Source organism: Cygnus atratus, chromosome 6, assembly GCF_013377495.2.
Source record: "Cygnus atratus isolate AKBS03 ecotype Queensland, Australia chromosome 6, CAtr_DNAZoo_HiC_assembly, whole genome shotgun sequence".
Lineage (NCBI taxonomy): Eukaryota > Metazoa > Chordata > Aves > Anseriformes > Anatidae > Cygnus > Cygnus atratus.
In genome coordinates this window covers 11,947,539-11,963,429 of record NC_066367.1, presented here as the reverse complement: position 1 = coordinate 11,963,429, position 15,891 = coordinate 11,947,539, and the positions used below count along the sequence as shown (strand labels likewise).

At 49.1% G+C, this 15,891-nt stretch overlaps 1 protein-coding gene across 2 annotated transcripts; it reads left to right on the top strand.

Annotated features, from left to right (window-relative positions):
* The first annotated feature begins 2,586 nt into the window (after positions 1 to 2,586).
* KMO (kynurenine 3-monooxygenase) lies at positions 2,587 to 15,692 on the top strand. Of its 2 annotated transcripts, none has more exons than XM_035570613.2 (15): positions 2,587 to 2,816; positions 4,375 to 4,444; positions 7,105 to 7,202; positions 8,033 to 8,122; positions 8,682 to 8,730; positions 10,092 to 10,179; positions 10,830 to 10,995; positions 11,532 to 11,603; positions 12,126 to 12,247; positions 13,381 to 13,528; positions 14,002 to 14,059; positions 14,155 to 14,237; positions 14,549 to 14,650; positions 14,744 to 14,803; positions 15,465 to 15,692. In XM_035570613.2, exons 1-15 carry the CDS (start codon positions 2,811 to 2,813, stop codon positions 15,636 to 15,638), a joined length of 1,386 nt encoding a protein of 461 aa, XP_035426506.1. In that variant the 5' UTR covers positions 2,587 to 2,810; the 3' UTR covers positions 15,639 to 15,692. The 2 variants fall into 2 exon arrangements, with proteins under 2 accessions (XP_035426506.1, XP_035426500.1); XM_035570607.1 differs by having other exon boundaries at positions 2,589 to 2,709.
* Positions 15,693 to 15,891: the final 199 nt, after the last annotated feature.

Genomic DNA, 15,891 nt, shown 5'->3' with positions numbered 1-15,891 from the left:
AGTGCCTCTTGTCCTGGCGCTGGGCACTGCTGAAAAAAGCCTGGCTCTGTCCTCTTTGCACCCTTCCTTCAGGCATTTGTATACATTGATCAGATCCCCCACGAACCTGCTCTTCTCCAGGCTGAACAGTCCCAACTCTCCCAACCTCTCCTCATAGGAGAGGTGCTCCAGTCCCTTGATGATCTTGGTAGCTCTTTGTTGGACTCTTTCCAGTATGTCTACATCTCTCTTGTACTGAGGGCCCAGAAGTGGACACAGTACTCCAGGTGCAGCCTCACCAGTGCTGAGTAGAGTAGAAGGATCACTCCCTCAGCCTGCTGGCAATACTTTGCCTAATGCAGCCGTGAATAACATTAGCTTTTTTTAGTGGCAAGGGCACATTGCTGACTGATGTTCAACTTGGTGTCTACCAGGACTCTTAAGTCCTTCTCTGCAGAGCTGCTTTCCAGCTGTGTGATTCCCAGCATGTCTTGGTGCCTGGGGTTGTTCCTCCCCAGAGGCTAGACTTGGCACTTCTCCTTGCTGAACTTCATGAGATTTTTGTCAGCCCACCTCTCCAGCCTGCTGAGGTTCCTCTGGATGGCTGACTGATGAGTCAGCCACTCCCCCCAGGTTTGTGTTGTTCATGAATTTACTATCCACGAGTTTACTACCCCATCATCCAGATCCAGTTAATACAGATAATACAGATGCATCCAGTTAATGCAGATGTTAAATAAGATTGGACCCAGTATTGACGCCTGAGTAACTCCACTCATTACTGACCTCTGCCCAGAAAAAGCATCCACAGATCACTAAAATCACAGACCACAGCTGAAGCTGCTTGTGCAGTCCTGATCCACCTGTCTAAGAAAGCAATATTACAAGACCAAATTTAACTACATGATTGTGTAGTGTGTTATCCACAGGAGTCCATGAGTTAATTAGCATACCTTAAAATACTGTTAATAAACTGGTAAGCCACAGTGGTGGAGTAATCTGTAAAGCCTACAGGACAAGTATTCAAAGGGTGCTGTGAGTGATATTTCCAAATAACAAATGTCACTGCTGGAAGCTAATGGTTTGCTCTCTGTGCTCTGAAAACAATAAATAATTTTACTGCTATTTATTATGCAAAAGTTACCTCAAAATATGTCTCCCCCTTCTATGACCATTTGCTGCATGGAGGCTCTGTGAATGGGATGAAAAGAGACTCAAAATCAAAGAAGGGTTATTTAAGCGTGGCACCAGGAGAGCTTGCTGCCTGCAGGAATGATAGTGTGCTGGAACAAATCTAGGGAGACAACACAACCTCCATCCTGAGAGAGCTTCTGGAGCTGTTCAGGCAGACAAGGGGTTGTCTGAAAACAGAGTGGATCCTGCCTTGAGTAAGCTTCTTAACTCTGTTTTCTTTGGTATGTGTTAGTTAGCTAGCATGGGTCAATTCATTGTAACATAGATCAGAAAAATTGTATGGCGTGGTGGCTAGTTTACATGTAGTGCCAGCACATTAACAGGCCTTAATGGCCCTGAATAGTCTCACCTGGGGCCCCCACCAGGGTTGAGGTTTAGGGGTGGGCAGCAATCTCTTTAAGCTTGGGCCTGTGGCTCATGGGTCATGTTGACTCTTCGGTGTAGGCTAACTTTAGGGTGGTTTTGCCACTATAGATGTGCCTGGTGATTATGAGGCTGTGCCTGACTCCGACTGCCATCAGTGAACCTGGTCCTGACCTCAGGCTTTTCTTATCTCAATAGTCTTTTCTTGCAGCCTTGACCCTGGGCTGCCGTCCCTGGGCATGACCTGCTCACATTGCCTGGCACTGTGGGCTGGGGCCATGTCCAGTGCGGCCCCTGCCTTGCTGGCATTGCACTTGCTCCCCATCCTGTTGGGAGCAGGTGGGCCTTGCTGCACCAGAACATGCAATGGAGAACTGCAATGTGCTAGTGTGGGTATTTGGTCATGCTTCATTGAGACAGATATGTAGTTTTGGGCAGTGCATTGCTCACTTTGCAATAAATGGTAGTTACTGAATGTTAACTTATGTATTTTCACTGTCCTTTAGTTTTTGTGTCTAGGATAAACATTATTGGAACAGTAGAAAATTGAATTTCAAGATGGTCAGAGAATACGTTTATGGTTGGATAACAAAACACATATGTCCCCTGGTTAGGACAAGCAGCATGCTAATATTTATTCCTGACCATCCCAGTACTAAAACAGGTGAATTACCTCCTCCCTCTTAAAAGCTTCCTGTGTGCAGCACTGTCTCAGCAGAGCCACTCATTCCAAGGACGAGCAGTGCAATGCAACCAAAAGCCAGGTCCATGCAAGTTCTCCTCTTGTTCCACATGCAGGGAGGCTACATTTCATTATGTGCTTGAAGATTGCAGAACTGCTTTGCCATTTTCAAAAAAGCCTGTGTTGAAGGACACCACATTCACACCAAGGTAGGTAAACGTCTCTACCTAAGGCTCAGCGTGGTGTGCTGGCAGCCTGAGGTGGGAGTTGAGCTTTAACATTAACTAGGGAATGAACCCAGGCATGACTCAGCCACCCACATCCTCTCCATTCTCCTCCCTCTGGTGAGGAGGGAGCAGGCAGCAGGGTCAGAGGAGACAGCAGCCTCCCCAGGGACAGCAGTGCTCAGAGCTCACTGTTGAGAGGCTGTTACAGCAATGGAGTCCAGCAACACACGTGGGAAAAGAGTTGCCATTGTTGGAGGTGGTCTGGTAGGAAATGCAACTTGTCTGCTATTTGTCTGTGCTCCCCAGGGAGCTGGGGCTATGCAAGCATTGCTGGGAAGTAGAGTGGGTGACTGCTCGGCTTGAACATGAAGGTGAGCTCCTAGCTCCAAGCTCCTAGCTGAGCTTGAACATGAAGGTCTCTGGAAAAGCAGCTCCAGCACAAGTGAGCTGCTCTGCACACACAGCAAATGTAACCAGGCAGGTTGGCATGGGCAAGGAAAAATGTTGTCAAATCTCTTGCCCATATTATCTTTCACCTTTGTATGATGTTCACTTTTTTGAAGCATAGTTCAATAACCGATTTGTTTTGCAAATTAAGGGAATAATATCGTCTCTCTCGAGTTCAAATCTCAATGCTCCTTTTAATCCTATTTTTCTTAAAATTATTTTTTTCTGCCAGAGAGCAGGGTATTATCAGGGAGCTGGTTGGGGTCTCATGGCAGGAGGCAGCAAGGATTGTTAGTGCAGCTAGGACTTTTTACTAAGAGAAGGGATCTTCTTTGAGGGAAAGCTTTGCTGCTGAGATATCGCAGAGACTTAAAGGTACACTTAATACAGCCCTTGTTTGGGTATTGTACATGTACCAGGACAGGTACTCCTCTTTTCTTTCCTGCACAGTAGTGTAAGTCGCGGGGGGATGGGAGTAGGGGGACGGGGAATGAACAAGTTGCACTTTGGTCCTTTCAGGGCACCTAAAGCAGAGTCAACTGCCAGATCTTCCATGGCATTGGCTGTTCCTGGCTTTAACTAAGTCCCTAATGTGAAATGTTTTGCAAGGACTGAGACTTGGTAAATGCTAAGCTAACAGAAAATGCCTTCCTCTTCCATTTTTGTTTGGGACCATTTTTCTTCCATTGCTAGCTGCAGAGTTGTCTGACTTTAAAAGACAGCGTGTAGCTTTACAGCACCTGAAGTTCCATTTTTACTTTTTGGCTGTTAGCTTCTTGGTCCCTATGTTGCTGGAAAAAAGAGTGGGAAGAGTCTGTAGTTCTGTTCATTCTGACAGTGATTAATGATGGAAGTTAAAGAAGAAAAAGGCATCCATTTAAATGAAAAGTGGGATGTGTGCTGTCCTTTTTAAGGTAGTATCTTGCTTTTTCAGAGGTCTACCTTTTTTCCTCCAGTTCCCAGGAGAATGCTGTAGTAGCCTGAATTCCACCAAGAAATATAAATATAAAATCATAGAATCATTTAAGTTGGAAAAGACCTTCAAGATCAAGTCCATCCGTCAGCCCAACTTGCTGAGTCCCATCACTACACCACGTCCCTTAGTGTCATATGTATAGCTCAGAGAGGAGGAGGGAGCTTGCCTGCACCAGCTCCTGTCGTTTCTGGCTGAATAGGTTAGTCCTGCACAGTTACTGACAAGTAAGCAAGTCCTGAACTTGATATTACTTTATGTAATGAGCTGTGATGGCTAACTTTTGTAATGATGATCTTGGAGGCTCTGCAGACCCATCAGGGATGCCAGAGTCCCTCTCTCCAGGAAGAAGTCCTCTATGGTTCTTGATCAAAGGGTCTCTTCATCTCTGCTGGACTGCATCCTCCGACTGCTGTTTTCCCTTGTGAAGGAGATGCAGTTCAGTATTGATCTGTGATATAGCTAATAGTGAAACACTTCATCCATCATTCCCGATCCTTCTCTTGTAGGTGGGTGCATTAAATGCCTGTTTCTTTGCTAGACGAGGTTTCCATGTTGATGTTTATGAAGCCAGAGAAGGTAAGTGCAGCTTGAACATTACTGCTTTAATAATATATTTGTGTCCCTTTACTCCTGGCAGCCCTTTAAGAAACAAAAGAGGAACTGCATGACCTCACTGAAGCTGCAGGGAGAAAACAGAATCTGAAAGTGTCACGTTGTGGATGTCCTTTTCACTCTTTCCTTTAGCTTCTGTGGTGGTTGGGGGAAGCATTTATTTGAAATACACTGCCTTGTGTGGAGAGAACCAGCCCTTCAGATATTAATATTATGCCTTTTTTGTGGCCTTGGTTTAAATACTGATTCAAATCCTTATTTTTCAAAAATTAGTTTCTGCATTAAGAAATATAGCACGGTGCCATTGAACTGTCAGCACTTTGGGAGCAATTGCTATTGTTAATACTGCAGCATTGCTCATAGGGCTAAAAGCACTGACTTGACTCCTAAACAGCATAAATAGTGGTGAGGAGGGTCTCCTGTCACTAAGTGTAGTGAATCCATGTTCAGTAAGAGGGTTGTCCTTGCCTTCAAGGAAGGCTAGTAGCAAAGTCTGGAAGCACTGGAAGAAAGCTACAAGTTCAGAAACTATTAGGGTGGAAAGAAACATTTTGGTAAGTGTGACAGTTCACAAGAGGCCCTCAGTGGAGTATTTCAATTTCTCAGTGTAATCTTCCCTGGCACACAGAAGCATGACTACTGCAGAGCTGTCTGCCTCTGTCAAAATGCAGAAGTGTTTGTATTTACTAGTTACATTATGCTGTCAAAGGAGCTGGAACATCACAGCCCATGCTCTGAAACTTGGGTGCCACATTGAAAAGGCTCCAAATGATGCACAGAATGAGTGGGCACATCTCTGGCACAGCATGCAACAGCAAGCACTATGTGTTAGCCATGGGTGTTTGCAGAAATGAGTTCTTAAGCTGTCAGAAAAGCAAGGTTCTTGTCAGGTTATTTCCTCATTCTCCTCATTTCTGCTTGTGCCTGTGAGTTGAGGAGTGATGTATGGGGCACGCTGAAGGTTATGAAGACCTTTAGTCATGGGGAAAAAAGTGAGCTGCACATGCCCTTACTCTGAGCTCCAGCTGTAGCAGAAGTAGGACTTGGCAAACAGGTGTGGAGGTACTGGGGGGTACCTGGTACTACAGGTACTGGAGGGATGAGCAGCAGCATGGCACTGCTGCAGTAGTATGTGTGGGCATGCTCTGAAGTGTCCCAGACAAGCAGGTCAGAGAGGGTGACATGAGTGTGCAGCTTGTGGCTTCCATGGCAGAGAGATGCTCTCGCTCCTGCCTGAACTGGCTGTAGCTCTGGCACAGCCCAGTGCCCAGGTGCTTGTTGAAAGGAAGAGAAATTGTCTGCCTTCACTACCTCTGCAGCAAAATGGAAGATGAGAATGACACTTGTGGAGGGTGAAACTCAACTGAAATGTGCAGTGAGAGTAGGAGAAGCCCTGTGTGAAATGTGGTCTCTGATAGCATCTTGCTTGGGAAGTTGTTGGAGCAGGCCAGAACTCCCAGGCATCCATCCTGAGCACCATGCACAGCTCTGAGCCCCTGCAGCAGGAAGCAGTTACAGACAAGGTCTCAGGATGGGCGGTGTGGGTAGCCAGAGGTGGGGAGCAGCTTTCTCATCAGGGAGGACCAGCCCAGCCGAGACTCCTAAGACCAGAAGAAGCACAACTACAGCAGGGCATGGTGAAGACCTGCATCATGAGCAGCTGTTTGCAGCTCACTCTGGCAGGAACAGCAGCCAGCCTCACGTGAAGCCAGTAGGTTGCAAGTTCAGAACAAAAAGGAAATGGTTCTTCACAGCTGTTGAACTGTTAAACTCTTTGCCGGATGTTCTATGTGCTAGAAGTTTCTTGGGTTAAAAAACCCTGTGGTTAAATTAACTGAAGCAAGCTGCATTCAGCTGTTACTGTGAGGATAACACTCATCATTCCTGAAGTGACTGAGGTGCTGGAAGCAGCACTACATGTCCATCCACTTCTGTTGCTACTGAAACACCATAAGTTGGCTGCTGCCAGGAGGATGGATGTTCTCGCCTGCCTTCCAAGGAGGATGAATCCTACCCCTCTGCCCAATCTTTGGACCTGTGGCTCTTGCTAAGATGGCATCTGTATCAGGATTGGGATGAGGCTCTGTGACACACACTGTCTGGACAGCCAGGGAAATCTGAGAGCATGACTTGCCAGTGTCCTGAAAAGCATCAGTGGCACTCAGCAGAGGATGAGAAGCTGCCAGACATTAATTGCTCAGCTCCCTCTGCTTAGGTGGGAAGCATCTCTCTTTGATAATACGTCCTTTGGTGCTACACAGAGGTGTCAGGACCCTGTGGCTCCTTTGCTGCACTCAGCTGCAGCAGCTTCTCTGAGACTGGAGAAGGCACAGAGGAAGGGACACTCAGCTGCCCATTCCCTTCTCCAGTGGCTCAGATACTTTCCCAGCAACTGAACGTGACCTGCCCACTTTGCTGTGTGGATGGCATGTGAAACAGCATCCCATATGAGGAAGGAGCATCTCAGGACCAGGTTTCTCAGCAGGATGCTGCAGAGCTGGTCGTAGTGGAGGGATGGGGGAAGGTGGGAGACTCCCCACCATCCACCTGATGCCGCTGCAGGGATTTCAGGTGGTGCAGCCATGCAGGAGGTGTCTGTGTAACCAACTGCTCTCTCTGTGCAGATATTCGGATGTCCAGCTTTGCCCGTGGCAGAAGCATTAACTTGGCCCTGTCCCACAGAGGACGCCAGGCCCTCCAGGCTGTGGGGATGGAAGAGCAGGTACCCTCACTGCTTCTATAGATGCAGGGTCTCTGGGGTCGAGATGCTGTTGACTTCAGCTGGTGATGGACAGGTGCCACTGCAGGGGCAGCTCTGCTTTCAGGGAAGCTGAGGCCAAGCACCCTGGCAGCATGCCTCCAGCCTGGCTCCCTGCCACGTCACGGTACAGCTGCCACTGCTGGGGATCCCCAGCCCCAGGCAGCTGGGCTCTGTGCATGGCAGAGGGAGCTTCGCTGGGTGGCCACCACTCAGGCAACTCCTGCCAGTGCCCACCTCTACTCCCTCCTAGAAAGGGCAGAAGCAAGTGGCCTCCCAAAAGAGCTGGAGTGACAGAAGGGTGTGATGAAGGGGCAAGTTTCCCCTCTGACATGCCAAATTCTGTATTTTCCCCCCAGATCTTGACCTTTAGGCCTGCTCTTCTCTCTAGCTTCCTCAGCAAGTTTTGGACTGACTCTTGGTCCCCCTGCATGCTGACTTCTGTGATCAGGACCCAGCACTGTCCTGGAGTGCCCACTGCCATGTAACATCCAGGTGTTTGCACTGCTCTCCAAGTCTGGTCCTTGTCTGTCTGCAAAGGGGAGCTCAGGCTTCATCAGCTCATACCCCTGCACCTGGGTGTTGTTTGATGCTGACCCCCAACTCCATCCTGCTGCATTTACCTTGCAATTTTTTTCCCAGCAATTTGGCTGGCTGCAGAAACCCTATGAGCAGAGATTGCTCCATTCTGCCTGGAGAGTGGTGTTTGGGGGATGGCACTTGGTGGGTTGTGTCCTGCCCCTTGACGGCTTAGCTTTGGTGGGAAAACTGGGTTCTCCTCCCTTCTATTTCAGATTGTGTCCAAAGGCATCCCCATGCATGCACGGAGAATACACACGCCATCTGGGAAGAAATACTCCATTCCATATGGCAAGAAGAACCAGGTACTTGTCTCATGCTCTCCCTTTGGAGGTGCTTCATAGAGTACAAGGGGTCTCTGTGATGGATGGTGGGAGGGGAGTGAGATGCACCTGCCAAAATGGAGACAACAGCATTCTGGAAGAAATTAGGTTACCCTCATCTCAGGATTTCCTCTCTCCCCATCCTGCAAAAATACACAACGTTAATTTTATGCGTCGTTAGACTTGCCATACTTAGTCCGATGTAGCTGTTTATGCATCCCAATCATTCTGTAAAGATCTTCCATTTTCTGGCAAACACAATGTACAGGTTTTGATTCCCTTGCTTCTCTGTGCAGCTCGTCTTGAGTACATTCATTGCAGTGCGCCTGGGTCAGTCTCATTTTGGTTTCCTGCTTGAACGTCTGCCCAGCCTGGGCTTATGGTCTTAATGCTGTGAGTGAGGATGGGATTGTATGAAGGAAGCACCCCAGTTTCAGTAGGGCCATTACTAGGGGATTTTGAGGAGGTGGCATGTGTCATCTTCCTGTGAAAAATGGCCTTCAGAAATGCTTTCTGCACTCTCTGTTTGTTTGTTTTGCAGTACATTCTCTCTGTGGACAGAGCAAACTTAAACAGAGAGCTGTTAACAGGTAAGTTTCCAGGTCCATTTGCAAACACTTTTATATCCTAGTCACCAAAAATTTAGGGTTTGCCTGATGAACGGGAGACTGCAGCTGAGTGCCTTTGAGCCCCAGGCTTTTCTTGCACATATGCAAACCAGCTGCATTACTAAGAAGAATTCAGCAGTAGCACTTGAAATGAAATCCTCTGCCTGCACTGTAGATCTGAGATTCGAGTGCTCAACACCATCTTCTAGCATCCATGGAAGAGCAAGCTGTAGGTAAGAAATGAACAGAAACACAAGGCAGGAGCTGCGTTGCACGTTACAGAGGTGAAGGTCTGGTGAGGTTGTTTGCTCTGTAGTTATTTACCCTCTCCACAGAGGGTTGAGGTGGGTAGGAACAACACATCATCTGCTGAGTGTGGGAAGTGCCAGCTGAGCAATTTGCAGAATTCAGACTCACTTGAGGAATTCAGAAAGAACAATGTTTTATCCCTTGTGGTTAGATAAGACATGGAGTCTGGGAGAGTTTTTGTTTGCAGGAGCAGTCTGCAGTTTGCTAACTTGGGTACAGTCCTCTCTGTTTACAAAAATGTACAAAGTCCTGTCTTTGTGGCCACATGCTTGTCGCAGAGCTGCGCTGGCTACATTGCTGCAGCTGGTGCTTCTGCGTTGTCTTCCCTTTCTCCTCCTGTGCTGTTTCTCTGCTGTTCCTCTGCAGCAAAAGCATATTCAGACAAGTCCCCCTGAGGCCTTTCTGCAGGTGCAGAAACCGCCGAGGAGCAGCTCTCCCCATGTTTGCTCTTGACTGGGGCTTTGCCAGCCAAAACAGGAGGTATCTCCTCAGCCTTGCTACATCTTGTGGCATTTTCTGTGGCCCACGATAGTATTAGCCAAATAGAAACTGCGGCAAAGTATGTAATCTGTGTGCTGTCCAGGTTGAATCATAGAATCATTAAGGTTGGAAAAGACCTTCAAGATCATCTGGTCCAACCATCCCCCTACTACCAACGTCACCCACTAAACCATGTCCCTCAGCACCACATCCAACCTTTCCTTAAACACCCCTAGGGACTGTGACATTTCCCTGAACTTCCCATTGGCTGCAGGCACTGTGTCCTGTCCTGAAATACTACATAGTGATGGTGGAGAAAGGTGAATACCCATGTCGCTGCAGGGAAGAAAGAAATCTTTTTAGGTTTCCTTGCAGTTTTTAAATAGTTTTTACCAGAGTTAACTAAACACATCCTAGTGTGCCCCACCTGCCTGCCACTGCTCAGCACAACGGTCTGACTTGCAGTAACAGCAAAAAATCCCTGTAATTTAGGGATCCCTTGGAAATATTTTTGGGGTCAGTACAAGCCTCTACTTGTAGTTGTCTTTTCACAGCTGCTGAGAAATACTCCAACACCAGACTGTACTTTGGACACAAGCTCATGGAGTGCAATGCAAAGCTGGGGATGTTAACCATAAACAGGTAAGTCCTGTACAAGCCTGGGATAAAGTGCTGTGTTCGGTCATTTCTGCTTAATAATTCATAAAACCTCAAACAATTGAGCAATTTCTGTTCAAAACTACTGTGTTACTCTTGAGTGGACAAAACTTGGCATCAGCTTTGGAAAGCAGAGATATCAAAGCAGAGTTCACAGAGAGGCTGAAAACGCTTAAGTACCTCCCCCAGCAGACTTGTAACAGGTGAGACACATGCTTGCTGACCTGTGCAAGAAGTAAACATGCCAGTCTCGGTAGTGCTGGCTTTCAGGGTCAGATTGCTCACCAGAAAGGGCAGGTAATGACCTTGTTTCACAGTTGTGTTAAGTTTTGGTCATGTCATCCCGTTTATCTGGGGATGGAGGGTCTACGCAACAGCAGCATTATACCAACAGTGCCTGCTGTGTACTTGGATAGATCTGGCAGAATTACACATTTGACAGTCTGCAGAATAACTATTTATTCTGATGTTTTCAGTGAAAGGCATTCTCCCCATATCCTGGAAGATTAATAATGCTGCAGGTGACCCAGGCGTTTCTGCAGCAAATTGCAAAAGGCGGGTCTTCTGTGCCCTGGGATGATGAGCTGGCCTGGGGTTTATGGCGGGGTTGTTCCAAGGGACTCTCCTGCCTCCAGATCTGACCAGCCGCCCTTGGAAGTCACCTACGATCTCATTGTGGGATGTGATGGAGCCTTCTCAACTGTCAGAAAGCAGTTCATGAGGCAAACGCGCTTCAACTACAGTCACGAGTACATTCCTCATGGCTACATGGAGCTGACAATCCCCCCAAGGGATGGAGACGTAAGTGTGCCTGTCCCAGGGTTGCTGCAGCCCCTTCAGGTATGACACCCATTGCCTCTCATAATGGTTCTGCTACAGCAGTGTTAGAGGAACTCACTTCTCACTTGGGGTTCAGTCAGCCTCCCAAGGGCTTAAAGCTTTCCTAGGAGAAGGCAGGCATCTCTTTCTGTTTTCAGAGTTTCTTTTTCATTGGTGGGGCCAATGTCTTAGTGCTAGGCTCTGGAAATCCCAAGAGGCCTGCCCCAGAGCTATGGAGTTCATCCTAGCTCTGAGATTTCTTGGGGCTATGCAAATGTTCCTGTGTGGACAACAGCAAGCACAAACCAGCAGATCTCTCCCCGGTTTGCCCTGCACTTGCTCTTGCTCTGTGTCTCACTAGACACTATAGGAAGTGGAAAGGGGCCCTGAGGTCATTGTTTCTTCCTGAGGTACAAGGGACAGGAACTAGTGTACTGGTGTGGAGGGAACTTGAGGCTAGGCTGGAGAAGCCAGGCACAGCAGATCGGGGATACACGGTGATTTTATTTCTCTTTCAGTTTGCCATGGAACCAAACTACCTCCACATCTGGCCGAGAAACACCTTCATGATGATTGCACTGCCCAACATGGTGATAACCCATAGGCACCCTCCTTTGGGGAATGGGAATGGAGCTTGTGGGAAGGAACTGGCTGTGGTGGCAGACACGTGGCGTGGGCTGGGAGGGCTGATGTCTGCTTGGAGAGGTGCCTGGAGGTACCCCCAGCCTAAGCCAGGTGTTTCCCCCACCTGGGGGGTGCAGGGCAGCACCCCCAGAGCTAGCTTTGTTCCACAGAGCTGAGCAGGTACCTCAGCTGCCTCCCTATCTGCAGCTGGATGATATCCACCAGATATTGGAGTACAAATGCAGCCTGCCAGGCCTGCTTTAGCAAATCCTGCACTGCCCTTGTCTGCCACCCCTTTCACCCCAGCAATGCCCAGCACATGTAAACACCCATGGGACATGGGGTGACTAGGCGCTGGTCCCCACTGGGTAGACTGGCCACTGCAACAGCTGGGTGACCAACAGGCTGGGCATTGAGCTGCTGTCCCATGCATCAGGTACTTTTTGTGGCCTCTGGGCTTCTTTCCAAACTTCCTCCCCTGCTGACAGGACAAGTCCTTCACCTGCACACTCTTCATGCCCTTCGAGGAATTTGAGAAGCTAACGACCGGCAAGCAAGTACTGGATTTTTTCCAGACCTACTTTCCAGACTCTATCCCCCTCATTGGAGAGTAAGTGTCCCCATTGCCCCTTGTTGCTCCTCAGCACAGTACCACCACACCAGGGGATGTGCTCGCTGTGACACGGACTCTGCTGAAGCTGGTGGGCCAGCATCATGTGAACACTGCTAGAGTGGCTCTTCATGGTCTGTGGGAGAGGGGGAACAGAGAGTCTTGGGTCCACATTGCTTCTTCAGTGGAGTAACAGGCTCAGCAGCAAGACACAGTCCCATCCTGCAGTAATCTCTAAGTCACAGTTGAGCACTGTTCTGTACCTTGGAGGTACAGTCCAGGCCCTGCCACTGTGGGAAGTGAAAAGTGGGTCACCTCCTACTGCTTCTGTATTGCTGTTGAAGATCTCGAACTCAGGAGATGGATTAGCAGATAATAACCTGTGGGTCTTTTTTATATTAGGGTTGAGTGAGTAAAGTGGCTCCACTAGAGCTAAGGTGAGGTTTGTGCACAGAAAACAGCAGTATGAAGCTAGTCCCACTGTTGAAATATCTAAAATCTCAGCATTTGTGTAACTCAGCTAACAGACTGAGAAAAGCTAGGCTGGCAGATGTCATTCTTGGAAAAAAAATCCAAACTGTGCTGACTATGCAAAGTTTGGCACTTAACTGTATCTAAAACGAGAGTCAGGTCTGTGAGACAAGAGCAGGCAGTTCCCAGAAGCATGATGTTCCCTGTGCAATGGGACCCTGGCTGGCTCTCACTACTGGGCAAATGGCACCAGGGCAGCAGCATGGAGCTGGAGCATCTCACTGCCCTTGAGGGTCCTGGTGGTGGTGGGGACCAGAACCAGCCTTTCCAGCACACATACTGACTGGTGTCAGTAGGACCCCGAGCAAGACTGGTCTGAATATATTGTGCCACGGCTATGGGAAGCAAAGCTATCTGCCTTTGTGAAATCATGTTATTCAATGTACATACATCACGCTTGCTTAATGTGTAGTGGGAAGTTCATGAAATAGGTCTTCCACTTGTTTTTCCCAGCACAAATATAACAGTGAACAGATGTGATTTTTGCATACCAAGGCAGACAGTGCCTGTGGCCTTAGCTTCCTAAGCTTGGACGTGGCATGGTTTGCTCTTGCTGTCTCTTGCAGTCCCACCAAGTGAAGTATCTGTTGTTTTGCCTGAAGGCGAGAGCTGAAGCACGATTACTTTTTGCTGCCAGCCCAGGCCATGATATCTGTGAAGTGCTCCTCCTACCACCTTGCTTCCCGGTGTGTGCTGATGGGAGATGCTGCTCATGCTGTTGTGCCCTTCTATGGACAGGGCATGAATGCAGTAAGTTCACAGCTTGGCCTGGACTGTGTCAGTCAGGTCCCCACTCTTTTCACCCAGAAATGCCCATTTTTAGAGTGTAGCTCCACAGAACTCAAGGGCTGACCCATTCCATAGTTTGATGTCCTCTGCATGGGCAGGTGTTGAACTCCTTCCAGATACCTGTCTGCTTGATTGGACCTGGCTGCATTCTGGGGAGCAGACAAGGGACAGGGCGGTGGTGCCACCTTTCCACGAGGCAGAGGACTGCTTGGGGGTGGGTGGAGATGGGTGGTCCAGTAGGAGACCCAGGATGCCTGGAAAGGCCACCCACTACCATTGCTCTGCAAGATCCCTGGCAGGAAGCCTCCTGCTCAGAAGCTGTGGTCAGTGAGACACTATGCTTGCCAACAGCTACATTAACTAAGAGTATATGAGGGCGTTTCTTGTGAATGTGTGACTCCTGCTGCCTATTTACCCTCCCATCTTCCTCCCAGGGCTTTGAGGATTGTCTGGTCTTTGATGAATTAATGGACCAGTTCCACAATGACCTTGGTGAGTGAGATGGCTGAAGGGAAGCTCTCTGGAGCTGAAAGCAGCTGCAGGCCCTGCTAAGGAGCTGCCTGTGAGCAGCTGCTTTCTTTTCCCAGGTGCCTGCCTCCCTGAGTTCTCTAGGCTGAGGGTGCCAGATGACCATGCAATCTCAGATTTAGCCATGTACAACTACATAGAGGTAAGCAAACAGCACACAGGCTGTGGTCCTGGGGACTATCCATGCAGCGGTGTCCTGCCTTGTTACCCAGTGAAGAACCCACAATTGGACAGGGAGATGGCAGCTCTCGCAGTGCTGCCTTTGGGCCTTGTCAGGGGTCACCCATATTTGTCTGTTTGCTTACTCTGTGCTGGGAATGCTCAGGCCAGGCAGGCTCTGCTCCCCATGGTGCCTGCCTGAGACATGCAGTGAGAGCTTGGGGAAGAGCTACCAAAGAGCATGGGGCTCTTCCAAGACATCCTGCAAGCTGGTGGTGGATTGCTCTCTTACAGATGCGAGAGCATGTCAATTCAACATGGTTCATTTTCCGGAAGCGGGTAGACAACTTCCTCCATGCCCTCATGCCTTCTACCATCATCCCACTCTACACAATGGTAAGGCCAAAGCTTGCTCCCCACTATCCTAGCTCTCTGTGAGCTGCTCCCACCTGGCTCAGAGGTGGTGACCTGATCATGCAATCCCCGCAGGTGACCTTCAGCAGAATTCGCTACCACAAGGCACTTCAGCACTGGAAATGGCAGAAAAAGGTAAGAGTTTGTGCCCGTCCTCCCCTTGCTGTGAGCCCCACATCCTGTATACTGGCACTGCCCAGCTGCAGTAGAGAGAGCTTTGGTGGTGGGATATTGCCAGGTGGGTGAAGGTGTTGAGACAGCCCACTTGCAGGAGGGTGGCACAGGAGAGAGCCTAGGGGGCCATGCACGTGCAGGGTCCTGTGTTTTCCCAGCATGTGTTTCCCTCATTAACCAGTGCTGGGAGCTCCCTGCTTGAAGCTGCTCCTTCGGCCTGGATAATCCTTACAGCTGACATCTTCCTGGCACGTGCTGGACGAGGGCTGCTCTTTTGGCTGGCACCAGGCATCTGGGCTGTTTGGCCAAGGGGCTTCGCTGGTCACTGTGTCAGGATGTGCTTGCAGCAGAAGGCAGTACATGTTGAAAGCAGCAGGAGGCGGCTTGTTCTGAGCTCCCTGTGCTGTGATTAGCTGTGTGGTGACCTATGGTCCTGCTTCTGAGGACTAAAGGTCTGTAGCCCTTCTCATGTGCCTGCAGTGCAGTGAGGGCTGGCTTCAGGCACTGAGTGCCAGTGAGCAGCTGTGTGTGCTTGCTGCAGGTGATTTGCAGGTGCTTTGCTTTGTACTGCAGGGTGGGAGCAAGCTCCTGACAATGCCAGGATTTCTCTTTGTACTTGCAGATAATTAATCGAGGGCTCTTCATCATGGGGGCAGCAGGACTAGGCGGCACCTACCTGCTCATAAAAAGACTGGCATGGAACTCAGACATCTGCATACAGAACTTGTGGGGCTGGTGCCGTTACATCAGGAGTACTGGAAAATTTCCCTTCAGCACCCAAGTGGCTCAAATGTAAGGGGTGGTCCCAGATGTAATAAAAGCAAAGGCACAGGTGTCTGTTTCAGCTTGATGATGTATTATTTTTTTTTCTTGGGATGTAGCCTGGCAACTCCTGCAGACCTTCTGTCTGCTGCTCCCCAAGGGAAGCAGTGGTCCCTCTTCCTCTCCCCAGGTCAGAGGAACTCACTGGGTTACAGAGAGCCTACGGAGCCTCTGCAAGGGCTCATATGTCTCTCTGCCTAATCTCAGTAGCATTGCCTCTTGAGCAA